The sequence below is a fragment of the Phaethon lepturus genome, unplaced genomic scaffold, assembly GCF_000687285.1.
Source record: "Phaethon lepturus isolate BGI_N335 unplaced genomic scaffold, ASM68728v1 scaffold2501, whole genome shotgun sequence".
NCBI classification, from domain to species: Eukaryota; Metazoa; Chordata; class Aves; order Phaethontiformes; family Phaethontidae; genus Phaethon; species Phaethon lepturus.
The window spans coordinates 3,284-16,362 of record NW_010518316.1 but is presented as its reverse complement, the minus strand read 5'-3'; the positions used below and the strand labels follow the sequence as shown (position 1 = coordinate 16,362).

At 43.1% G+C, this 13,079-nt stretch overlaps 2 protein-coding genes across 2 annotated transcripts in view; one reads left to right on the top strand and one right to left on the bottom strand.

Annotated features, from left to right (window-relative positions):
- The window catches only part of LOC104628175 (fructose-1,6-bisphosphatase isozyme 2), a 21,402-nt gene extending 20,959 nt beyond the window's left edge, over window positions 1–443 (top strand). Inside the window, exon 7 of the mRNA XM_010296678.1 lies at window positions 199–443. Within this exon, the coding sequence (XP_010294980.1) occupies window positions 199–393 (195 nt within the window). The 3' untranslated portion in view covers window positions 394–443. The remainder of the gene's footprint in view (window positions 1–198) is intronic.
- An 11,274-nt stretch (window positions 444–11,717) lies between these two features.
- CTSL (cathepsin L) overlaps window positions 11,718–13,079 on the bottom strand; it is a gene marked incomplete at its 5' end in the record, with an annotated part of 4,304 nt that continues 2,942 nt past the window's right edge. Inside the window, 2 exons of the mRNA XM_010296679.1 lie at window positions 11,718–12,121; window positions 12,932–13,049. Of these exons, the coding sequence (XP_010294981.1) occupies window positions 12,022–12,121; window positions 12,932–13,049 (218 nt within the window). The remainder of the gene's footprint in view (window positions 12,122–12,931; window positions 13,050–13,079) is intronic.

The window sequence follows — 13,079 nt, the reverse complement described above, 5'->3', positions numbered from 1 at the left end:
ACTCTTTCTCGAAGCGGAGGTGTGAAGGGAGGTGAGAGGAGGAGAGGGAAGAAGGAGGGGCTGATAGACAGACCTGCTTAGGTCAACTGATGTTCAGTACAACATTTTCCAAAAATCACAAAAGAAAGGTTAGGTTCTGGTAAATCCTTCGGTGTAATTTCCCCCAAAGGCAATCATGTGTTCTCTTTTTCTTTCTAGCTCCGACTTCTCTATGAGTGCAACCCTATGGCTTTCATCATTGAGCAGGCAGGTGGGATGGCAACTACAGGGACTGAGGCGGTGTTGGATGTGAAGCCTGAGAGTATTCACCAGAGAGTCCCTCTTATCCTTGGTTCTCCAGATGATGTGCAGGAATACCTCGCTTGTGTACAGAAACACCAGAAAAGCAGCTAAAGGCTTTTCCACATCAGACCTTCCTCATCTGTCTTCAGTCTACAGGAAAAGCCATACCTTTCAAGATGGTGGATTCTAGCAATTAGCACTCATCTTTCAGTGAAAATCCCATTTTATAAGAACAAGAGAAATAGTGAGAATGGCTGATCAGAAAACCAAAAATTTCATTTCTCCTTGCAGACAAATGTAAAAATCCTTTAAGTCTTGATTTATGCTATGCAAATGTAGAGACAAAGGCCTGATTATTAAACAGAAGTGACTTACTTTATATAAATTATCAAAAAGAAGTGGATTGTGTCAGCATCTGCGTTTGATCTGAAGCTAGACATCTGACATTACATGGTTGGCATTGTTTGAGGCAGGATTTTCACATCAACATTCGCAATGCCATAATTTGGATTTTCTGTCAGAGGTTTTGTTGCAGGTGCTTTTTATCTTGACAGCCCTGGGAAGACCAAAAGTTTCGTGGTGTCTGAAACAGTGTTTTTAAACTCCAAATTATATATGTCTTAGGTAATTAATAAAGATGAAAAGGCTGCAATGTTGCCAGGGTATTTCAATTCTCATGAGAACAGGAAAATGTCTTTTGTTATTTACAGACAGGTAACCTTCAATGGCACAAAACCAATAAATAATTGTTATGGATGTGACACTCAAATCATGCCTATTCCGTTTTTATCCACTGTCCTCTGCAACAGAAGATGACTATTGCCACAAAACCACCGTTAAACCTCCATTTTTTTTACTTTGAAAGGTTCTCCTTTCAGATTGAAGCTTTTATATAAGTTATACTGCTGTTCCTAGCCACCTCCAGCACACCCATCTTGTCAGTGCCTTAGTGCCACGTCTCAGAGTTGACAATGGACCACTGAGAGCAAAAATTATTAATTGAAGGAAATGTGTGATCATGTTAAGCAATAAGGGTGTGAAAACTGAGATTTAGGTCACTTCAAGGATTAGACATCCTGATGCCTTCATAAACCTCCTGTCTCATTATATGGAAGTTTCTTTTGGGGACCACCTTGCTGTAAGCAACTTCTGCCCCACCTGCTCATTTTCACCCCTGCTCCATGCCCCCAAGCCATGCTGGTACAAGACTTTACTAAGAACGCTCTGTGAATTATGTTAGGACACAGATAGGAGTTAAAAAATACTCCTGCCAAGAAACTCCAATGGTTATTTTTTAACTTACTTAAAGCTTACTTAAAGCTATTTTTTATTATTCATAAAGAAGAGGCAGGCTGAATAAAGGCAGGCAGAAAATTATACAGGACAGGTATTTACCCTTAGGTATTGTTATCTCAGGGGTGAGGATGTAATTTCAGTACTGCTTCAGGTATCAAAGCACCCTTTCTGCAGGTCTTTATCTACTACTCTTTAAAGCTGTAACAGCGACAACTGCCCGGGATCAGCAAGTACAGTGTGTACTTGTTTATTCTGTTCCTGTCATGTGCTTCCTGAATCTCTGCTATCAACAGAAAACACAAGCAACACTTAAATCCTCGAGAAAGAAGAGGAAGTAGAAAAAAACTTCAAGGGTTTAGGTAATAGCCAACTTTATACTGGAGAACGCAATCATGCACTCCAACTATGAAAGCTAGCAAATCAAGTCTTCCTGCAAAAAAAATATGCACCTGGTGTATGTGTGCGTATATGTAGATATGTTTATGCATATATTTTATACCTACATGGTCACTCTCTCTCTTCCCTGCAATCTCCACATGAAAACACAAATTGTTGTTGTTGTCACCAATTTATTGCAAAAGTCTATTGCGTTTTTTAAATTGGAAACCTAAAACCAAGCATAATTTGAAGCTTGTCTAGTAAGCTAACAATACTAGTACTGTATCAGAAGAAAGATGACTTGTCACCTTGACCTGTTTCCAAAGGGCCAAGAGAGACGATTAAGGACAGAGCAAGAACAGGGACTTGGTACTCCCTAGTGTAACCACAGGGCCCCTAAAAAACAACCACTTTTTCGGGACATGCTGAAAGAAAGCTTGTATTGCAGTGGATATACACACTCTGGCGACTAAGATCTGTGTTTCTGTGCTGGCAGTTGAACTATATATCTGCGTACTGCAACGTGTCAGTCACTCGGTGCCCTAGTGCCAGCAGGACAGCACCTGAGTTGCCTTCATTTAAGTATGATTTTACAGCAAACTCTGCATATAGCTCCCGGCTGCTAGCCTTCCCATGATTTTTTTTTTCATGCGTTTGCACCAGAAGCGTCTGTTAGTGGAGGAGTTAGCGCTGGGTCACCGATCTGACAAACAACTGCAGTTGGGGTTGCTGTCGATGCTTAAATGATAACGGTCCCAGTTTGTGGGCTGCCGCGTGGCTGGTATCTACAAAGAGATCAGTATCTTCCCTGTATAAACAACCCGTGCAAACCCCAAATGCAGATTAAGAAAGCAGCTACTTTCTTTGGTGTGAACTGTGGATTTTGTTCACCAGAGTCCCACTTTGACCTGCTGCACCTACACTGTTTTCCTTAAGTACTTGTACGTTCTCTGCTACACCTAGCACAACCCTGCAACCAGACTGCTCTACAGAGTCCTCCTTAAACCCTCAGGATGGAGTTTAAAGTTTTGTTTCCCAGTGCGATACCAGTTCAGACCATTTCTCAACAGCTCTCTGACACGAACCGCAGGGTGTCTGTGGTGGGGTTCACCACCTACAAAGCCCTTGAGATACTGGGCCACAACTTCTTTTCATGGACAGCTGCCAGGGTGTCTGAGGGCATCCAGACAGCTGAGCAAATGGGATGTAGCTTTTTTTTTGCTTTTTTTTTTTCTTTTTTCTTAACTTTTTTCTGCAACTAAGCACCACGCAGCCGCTCGCTCACTCCCCCTCCCGCAGTGGGACGGGGAAGAGAATTGGGAAAAAACTCGTGGGTTGAGATAAACACGGTTTAATAGGACAGAAAAAAAGAAGGAAACAACAATGATAATACCAACAAAGGAATGTACAAGAACAAGTGATGCCCAATACAGCAATTGCTCACCACCCCGTGATCGACAGCCCGTCCCTGAGCAGCGATTTCCGCCCCCCGGCCAACTCCAGTTTATGTACTGGGCATGACGTCGTATGGTAGGGAATATCTCTTTGGCCAGTCTGGGTCAGCTGTCCCGGCTGTGTCCCCTCCCAGCTCCCCGTGCACCCCCAGCCTGCTCGCTGGCAGGCCAGCACAAGAAGCTGGACTGTCCTTGGCTGCTCAGCAGCAACCCAAAACATCAGCACACTATCAACAGCTTCTCATCCCAAATCCAAAACACAGTCCCGCACCAGCCTCTGCGAAGAAAACCAGCTCCATCCTGGCTGAAACCAGGACAGTATGCAAATACACACCACTGTTCTTAAAGCACTGCTTTCTGACGTGTTGCTAGACCTAATTCTTATTTCTTATTTCCAACTTCAGGGCACGTTTGCACCTATTTCAGAAGTAAAACAAAAGCAAACTACCTAAACCCAGTGGTATCCAATAAGACAAGAAAACACAGGAACCCCACCAGCTTCTCATAAATGAGCAGTTGTTCGCTAATTACTTTGACTGGGAGGCAAGTTGCTCCGAACAGCCAGCCACAAGGAGTTGGCTGGGACTGCAATCACAAGACGGGGGATCAGAGAACAGTTGGGGGCTGGCAGGCTTCCCACCAGCCCGGCCGTGGCCAGCCTGCCTGCGCTCTGCCCCGCCGTCCCCACGCGGCAGGGAGCTGGTCCAGGGCCCTCGCCCTTCCCTGGGAAAGCAAGGCAGCCGAAATGGAGATGCTGTTAGAAACACTGGCTGAAAAACATGTCGTTGAGCATGTGGATCTGAAGTCGGTACTTTGTTCTGTTTTCCACGAAAATGTACACGCAGGGAGGTTTTGTTGTTTTTTTTTAATAAAGGCAACTGATCTTTCTGGAAGAATCAGGCAAGACTTTTCTTCATTTATAAAATGGAAGCAGTACCCTTCAGGCTAATTACTGACAGAGAGAAGAAAGAGCTCATAATTTACATAGATTATACTAACCAGTTAGGTTCACTGTAGGCAAAGGGAGGTTGGTACCTATGGAACAGCAGAGAGGGATTAACAAGAGGAAAGGTGATAAAATCATTCAACTCCTACAAGACTGCAAAAATAAAAGTATCTATTTTCCAGAGATATCCAAGGCCCAAATGTGGGTAAAGCAGGGGACAAAATGAACACAGAGATAGAGGATCTGCACAGTTACCCAGAGGTACAGAACCCCACAAGTTTTGAGGAGTCAGTCCCTACCGTTCGGGCTTCACATCACCATGGACAATACTCACAAACCCCACGCACTGCTACTGAAAACACTCCCAGGTTTTGTTCCTAGCTTCCTACAAGCACAGGTGTGGTTTCAGAAAACAGAAAAATAAAAACCTCAAGCCAAGCGTGTGCTATGATTCCACTGAACTGATCTTAATACTTCATGGAGGTTGGTGAGAGATAGGTGTTACCGCCGAGATCCGTCCTGGGGGCTGGTTGCTCTCACCCAGTGCGATGATTCGCATTACGGTTTTGCAGGGTCCTGTTCATCAGGAGCCGAGCAGGTTTCTGGGAGCAGCTTTTGCAGTTCTGGCCACTACCGCTTGCTGAAGGGGGTTCGGTGTGCCAGCTTGCACAGGGTGTTGGCCATGACCGCTACGTACTCCCACATTGATCAACGGAGCTCGGCCTAAGCGTTGTTGTCAGCTGCTGAGCAGATGCCCCGGCGAGCGTTTCACCACTTGTGAAGAGACGCCTCTGCCCAATTACCCGCTCAGCTGTGCTGGGGCTCCGTGTGCGAGGCCAGCCTAATCCCAGCCCGGGGCGCGGCCGTTCGCGGTGTCTCATCGATTCAGCTCAAACGCACCGTCAGCACATAACCAGGAAAGAGAGAAGTCAATTTTTCCCCACGCCCAGCCGCCACAACACTGGCCTCACGATCACGTGCTGCCAACAGTGTAGCTCTGAGAGACCGGCGTGCCCGGCGCTTGCTTACCGGCTGAGGCACGATCTGTGTTTTGCCCTTTTGGTTGCCTGGTTTCCTGTTTTGTTCCTGCATGGACAGTTTCCCCTCTCTTTCAACAACTCGGCGTGATTCGTTATTCCAGCACGGCAACAGAAAAAGGAGACCGCTCAAATGAAAAGCAAGCAGGGAGGATAAATGGAAGGGAAAGGGCCACGCAGGCGAACGCAGAACCTGAAATATAAACTCGGCGAGAGAAAAAGAACGGGGATGTTTACCTTTTAGCTCTGTTGAAGCTACGCAGGGAGAAAGCAAAGCCGAAGGAGAAGGCCAGCCTTCTCGCAGATGCACACGCAGAGCTGCCGACCCGCTGCACAGCCCCCGGCAGGCAGCCTTTACGCCTTTTTCCTCTCCCCTCCTCAGCTGCGCGTCAATTTAGATCAAAAACTTGGTGGGGAGGGAGGCTCCCGTGCTTTCTGGTTTGCAGCGCGCTGAACAGAATGGGACTCTTCAGTTTGTTGAAATACCTGGAAGAACGGCAGCTGAAATAACGCCCCATCACAATTCCTGGTGGGCTTCCGGTGACCGCAAGTTTGCTCCAGAAATGCTCTATTATATTGCGAGAGAAATGTGATCAAACCACTGAATCAGAAAACACAGGTCCCCTCCAACTCCTCCTGGGACTAGTGAGCGACTAATAGCAAAATGGCGGCGGTGTTTATTCTTAACCTTTGCACCAGGCATTGCAGTTTCCATATAAACACAGAGAGGTTTCTTTCAACTGCAGGAGAGTATTATCATAAATCTCCAAACGCCAATGCACTTTCACATCACGGCTGATGTTTTCATTATATATTTCCTTTTCCAAAAAAAAAACCCCTGCTGTCAGCCAGTGCTTCATGCTTGAATGAGGAAAGCCAACGGCAATACTAGTAAACACGGCTGAGCAGAAGGAATGTTAAGAAGGCTATTGAGAAGAACTTGTATTCATAATTCTTGCATTGCTGTGCTGTTAATGGTAAAAGATCGTGGTATGCGCTTGGCCGTGCACGTATCTAGCAAAACTGGGCACCTGCATATGCAGCAATGAACTGTTCAGAGAGCTCTGTGGGCAGCCTTATCTAGGTTTTTTTCTGTGACTTGTTATCAGCTTCATAAACTGATATATTACAGAGATACATTTAGAGAGATACTTCCTTTTAAAGTGGGAAGAAACACCTGTGACTTGGCAGCTCTGAAGCTACCTTTCTTTCATTTGATTTTTGGATTTTAAGCAAAAGCAAGTGTGTTCCAAGACATGTGCTACACCCTCAAGGAGTTCTCAACATCCCATTTCAGCATTAACTTCCCAGACACCCTAAGCCAGTTTGAGTGTCTAACAGCCCAGCATTTACTTTAAACAGTTTTATGTCACTGCATGCATGCTGTGCAGGAAGTTTTCACTAGTAATTAAAAAAAAAAAAAATAAAAATTAAGAATTAAAACCAGAACTCCACTACAGTTCCAGAGATTTGAGATTTTCCCTAGTATACGCATGAAGTAATAGCTGTAATAGCTTCAGAAGGTCCTCAGTTGGCACTCCAGGACAGCACACCTAAACCACTCTTGCCCTGGAGGAACACACATTAATACAAAGAACTTTGAAACACAAAATTAATTCCAGATGAACGTCAAAAGTGGATCAGATGTCACTAAGCATATGGACAACCCTCACCAGGCTGGAAAATCATCTCCTCCTCAGCCCAAACACAGTCTTTACCTGGAGGCCCTCACAAAGCCAGCCTTACCCAGAACCATCTTCTGAAGGTGGCTGGGCAGGGGAATAGCTCACTCTCTGGCTTTGCTCCATCTTTGACCACTTCTTCCCAAAACAGCAGGACTGCAGAAGGCAAGCTAGCAGATATCAGAGCTGCAGCTCCACACCTGACAACACACATTGGTATTTCTCAAACACGTTTCCCAGCATCACTTTATTGGGAAAGGCTATTAGGTTTCACTTGGAAGTAGTTTTTGGATCTCCTGGAGGTAGTGAGAACTGTAAGGGAACTAAACAAGGGAGAAGCATTTTAAAAAGAAGCCAGTATGTATTTTATAAATGTCTGTCCTCACAGTTTCCTTGCTCCTTTACCCACAAAGGTTGGCAGTAGCTCTTCAGCAGACACGAGCAGGATGGAAGCAAAAATTGCTGCAGAAATCAAATTTTAAGACCAGTGGAAAATAAATCTTTCTGCAACTTCGCATGAAAAAAAGAAAGCAAGTACAGTCATGTTCCTTGTGAACACAAGTGAAGGTGGCTTCTTCTGAGGCCTCCAATGTATCTAAACTAATCAATCCATGGATCAGGTCTCCACCATGTGGCCAACCCTCCTCTGCTGCAAACTGAAGTTTCAGGTTGGATTCCTTCTCTGATTTCAGATGAGCCTTATGGAGTGTCATCTAGGTTCGGTTTCGTGAATGGAATCTTTGCGAATGAAATTTTGGGTCTGATTATATCCTTTCTTGCAAATGCTTTAGGTGCCCCTGCACTTACCTGAAATTTCACTAATGATTTGATAAAGCCCTGATTACAGAATGAGAGAAAACATCCCCATTAGTGATGGCATCTTAAACAATTCTTTCTTCAAAACAGTTAAGTCTTAGTGCTTCCTGCTATGACTTCCTAACAAAAAGTGTGAAGGGTATTGGGACAGACTGCAATTAGAAATGGGCTCTCAATCTGCCTTATACCTTAATAAAGTGCAAAGATAGCTAGAAAGCGGAAGCACCAGCTTACATTATCATCACAGCCATCAGAGTATGCTCAATTCCTTGGTTAATAGCCAGAAATTGCAGTTAATCTCTAATATGTAAAAACTGATTGATTGGTATTAACCTTAAGAGATACATGGCAGGATTTTTTATTTCATCAAGGAGATTAATTAAAGAGCAAATACTGCATAACTGATGCGCCGAAGCTAGTTTTTGTTGTCTTGGTTTTTTGAAGTGGATATTCTCATTTTTCTATCCCTCTGGTTGTCTCAAAACGATGTGTTTGCCGAGTGCCCTTATGCAGATCAGTTAATCATTCACTATAGTAAAATGTCACTGATACACAACTCATCATGTTTGATTCCCTGTAAGGTTTCAACAGAGTGAGATGACAAATATTTTGTCACTGTAGTCCTTCAAAATATTTTGAAAATTAATTTCCTGCACGGATTGTGTAGGGGGATAATAAGCTTACTTATTCCACAGTTAATGTTTGCAAATTGATTTAACATTAGCAAAGATGAAAAACAATGCACATTAAAAATCCCAACATTCCATTCTACTTAGCAGTCACAGATAGAATAAGAAAATTACTGTTTTTAAAAGGAAAATAAATAGTTTCCTACATGACAATTAAATTCATTTCTCACTGGAGTTTAAAGAAGCAGCACTTCATGTGTAAGTGGAATAATTTCTTTTCATGGTTTTCTTTAACTCAAGAGTACTTGTCTTTAGAAACTTATGACCAACTACTGATAAATACAGTCATTCACCAGGCAGATCAGAGAAACTGTTATTCCTACGAGACCTTTAGGACAAGCACAGTCTATCTAAGAAACACCAGCACATGGAAACCAAATGCAAAACCTTTTTTATTCCCAAATTTAAATAAAACAGTTCATTTTCACAATGAAGCAAGGAATGACTGCAGAGCTTTATCACTGTACGGAATTGCCACCTACCATTCATGTAACTTAGTGCCCAATAACATATTTAGATATGCATATGAGTACAAGACCCCATTAACAGCAACAGTAGCTGTAATTTAGACAGAGCCTAAACCGGGTGGTCTAGATAGGACCTTTTACTGGTAACACACGTGCACTAGTATCTTTAGAAATACATCTTGTAATAAATGAAACTTCAGCTGTAAGTAGGAATATAAAACTAAAGACAGCCCAGGGAAAAAAAATTTTGGAACACGGTCATCAAGAGCTTTAATTACCCATAGCTTTTCTGGGAACAACTCAGGAGCTTTCTGTGTATGCATGCATAACGTGCATTGCTGTATCTTCAAAAAGGAACAACTTTGAAGAGAGATGACACTTCTCCTAACAGGACATGTACCGTTATGTAACCATTTACTACTTTATCACAGCATTTCCAAAGTAAACGAAAGAAGAAACAGCTCTACAGAAGATAAGGACACTTCAGCAGAATTACAAAACCAGATTTAATGTTAATTCTTGAAATGTAACAGGTTTCAAATTTCTACCAGTGCGCCTAACTGCAACATAACAAAATTTTAATGTTTGCAGTGTCATGTAAGGCAATTCTGTGTGAAGCTGTTACTTAAGACGACTGTGTACATATTGAGTTATCTGTATGACCTTGTCTTACCCCGTCCTCTTCTTGATTATTCCACTCAGAAGAGAGGATGTTGAGCCAGAACAGTCAGCAAGTTTCAATGCATACAAATAGTTGTAGTATCACATTTTATTTCTAAAAGTCAGAAGCTGATACCTCTTTTGTGAGCTATATTTGCATTCATGTGCATATGCTTTGGAAAGTTATTTCCTTTCCATTTCCCATCTGTTCATAAAACATATCTTGTTTTCCCAGAAACTTTTATTAACATTGGCCTTTGTAAACAAACACCATTCCCTGCTGCCCACTTTTTGCAGCAGTTCAAGTCCTAGCAGGCTTTGTACTGGTCTGTACCAGTACAGAGATATACCAGTATATATCCTGCACTGGATATTCTATTGTTTTAAACAATATAGAAAGCCAGTAACACCTTAAGTGCTGCTAAGCTCACAGTAACGTCAGCTTCCAGGATTCAAAAGCATTTAGAGACAAGTCTCTCTCTACTCCCAGTTCTAGGGCAGCAAGAATGAAAAGCAGCCACTGCCTAAGGAGCTTATGCAGTCACTTCCCTGGAAGCATTTCGATTTGCCTCCCATTTTGAATGTACAAACCATTGCCGTTTCCTTCTGAACATAAGCATGTGGAGGACCACTAGTTGAGCTCTGTATTCACGCCCTCCATAGCTTCCACCAAGCAGTGTGGATGCTCTCCATAACAGGCTTAGCAAGTCAGCTTAATAGCTGAATTCTAACCGGTATTTCTGCTCTGTGGCTTGTTAAATAGCCACTAGGATGAGGGAGGCTCTTCCTCTTAAAAAAAAATCCTGCAGGGAGATTCAGGTTGAAAAAATTCACCTATAAGCAGCATGTGGACAGACTCGCAACTGAACAGTAGTTAGGCTTTGATTATTCTAGATACCTCACCTTGTTTTCCTTTCAAAAAGTGTTTATGAAATGCAGGCTTGAGACACACTTTATCTACAAACAAGGAAATTCAGCTTTCGTAACTTGTAGTCCAAGTGTTCCCTTGTGCCTGTGCAGCTATCAGACTCAGGAAGGATACTGTGCATAAAAACCTCTGGGTCCATAAACTCTGAACTGGTGCCAGTTACGCTGCCCCTCCAGCCCAAATGCAAGAGGGGGCAAGTCACACCCAAAAAGTCATGTCTTCCCCACAGCTGTTTTTGGTATTAAGTATTCATCCTCCTCTGCAGAAACTACTGGTACCCAAAGTACATCTAAACAACAGTATGTTACAGCTAGTAATCGTGTTTCAGCCGCACAGATACCTGCAGAGAAAAGTCCTCTCAGGAAGAGGCACAGGGCACAGTGTAAGTCACCACAATGCAGTCAGCCATCAAGTATCCAGGGATTAACAGTGTCATGACTTCACTTTTTACAGGAATATAATTCCTTTTGGCCCCCCGTCCCCTCTCCCCAGCCAAAGCTGGTGTAGAGGGGGAAGAGGTAGAGTGTACTACATATCTTAAGAAACAAGCTTTTTCCTCAAAGAGCCCAGGTGCTTTAGGTGTTCCTGCTCTACCCTGTAATGCTCAGAAAGGAGACAACTACTCCGAACTACAGAAGTGTGGTACTTCTAGGTGACATAAGAAAACACTGATGATATTAAAGCCAAGTGGAGATGAGATGCTGCATGCAGGACATGAAAAGACTGGAAGATCTTTGTTACTAAGTACAAAGAACCAGAGACAGCATCACCTCTGGGTCACAGGACCAAGCCAGAACTCACTTAGGCACATTCTGGGGAGCAAGTAGATTTGAAGAATGAGGGTCCAGTTCAGTCACTTCTACTTTTTTAGTTGATAGGACCCTTTCCACTTCCCCTTTCAAATAGCTGTGTCACAAATACTACACTCCATTTTGTAACAGCTGTTAGCCATTCCCAAAGAGGGCTGCATTTCAGTAACTGATGAAGAGAGGCATGCATATAGGCTTCACTTAGCAATATGATTTAGGATTCTTATTTGATAAAAGTCCCAAGTGGAAAAAACAGACCAAAAAGTCAAATCATCTGTACACACTAGAATTTATTTAAAAAGTAAACTTTGGGCACACTGAAATTTTAAAAAAGGAAAAAAATACAAAGAGGATTCTATTAGATTAAGCAGTCAAAAGCCAGCAATATTACAAGCTGTTTACATACCAACATTTACATTAATTTAAACAAGTGGCATGTCACCAACATGTAAAACATACTTCAAAAGTTAAAAAAATCAAGTTGACTTTTGAAGGATAAAAGTCTACCACATGTGTGAACATGGGTTTGGTCATTCAGTTTAGAACCCCTCTCGCATCAAAATGTTCAGTCTTCAAATTATACAAGTGGATAGCTAGCAGCTGTTGCTATTCCACAGTGATTCTTCCTGTCCTTGGCCATGTAGATATATCCTTTGTCACCCCACTTCTCTCCCCAGCTGAAAATGAAAGTAGAAGGTTTGCTTTCATATTCAGAAGTGACTTTATTTACCCCCCCAGTTAAGTGTTTAGAACTGCTGCCTTCCACATTTGTGGAGAAAAATCACGATAGCTGCAGCCAAACTAAAGTGCTTTCCAGCAATTAAATGCAAGTTACAGAAGAGGCACCCCAAGCTCACAGAAATAAAGACTGCAGCCATCCTCTCACTAAGTGGAGATCATGATGTGCAATCCTGGATTACAGGTGCCTGAAGCTCAGACACTGCTACTAGCCAACTTTAAGGGAAGACAAAGACTGCAAGCAGCATTTGAGGGTGGTGGCCCAATAATGCTGAGAACATGAGACAAGTTCATGTGATGTGCCTTTTGGCATTGATTTATTGTTTTCCCTCCAACCTACGAGGTAACTCCATCTTTAAAGTTCAAGCGTTACCCCATTTCACACAAGTGAGCAGTGCTCTGCTTCCAAAACATCCATTACATCCCCACAAGCCGGCTTCCTCCCGCTCCCCTCTGCTGGAACACTTCAACAATCTACTAGCTTCATGGGCTGTTTAGTACTGAGCTCCCTTGAATTAACTGAAAAAGCAGAAGAACGAGTTTGCTGCTTTGGGCCTACTTTATTAGGCTGCCAGCAGCCCGAGTGGGGTTTAATTTGTGTCATACAATACAAGCTGAGAACAGTCTCCACATTTTTCACACACAGATTTCCATTACTGTTGTCTCCCCAGCCGCCACTACACATGACAAGATACCTTCCCTTCTCCCCTATCCCCATAGGGTACAAGGCACAGAGAGAAGGATCTTACCTGTTCTTAACAATCCAGTATTTCTTCCCATCTACATCTTCCCCCTCAAAGCCATAACCTACAACCAGAACACCATGGTCCAGGTCTTCACTGCTGCAGTCTGGTTCATAATAGATACCTGCAGAGGCACAAGCTCACATGTGAACAT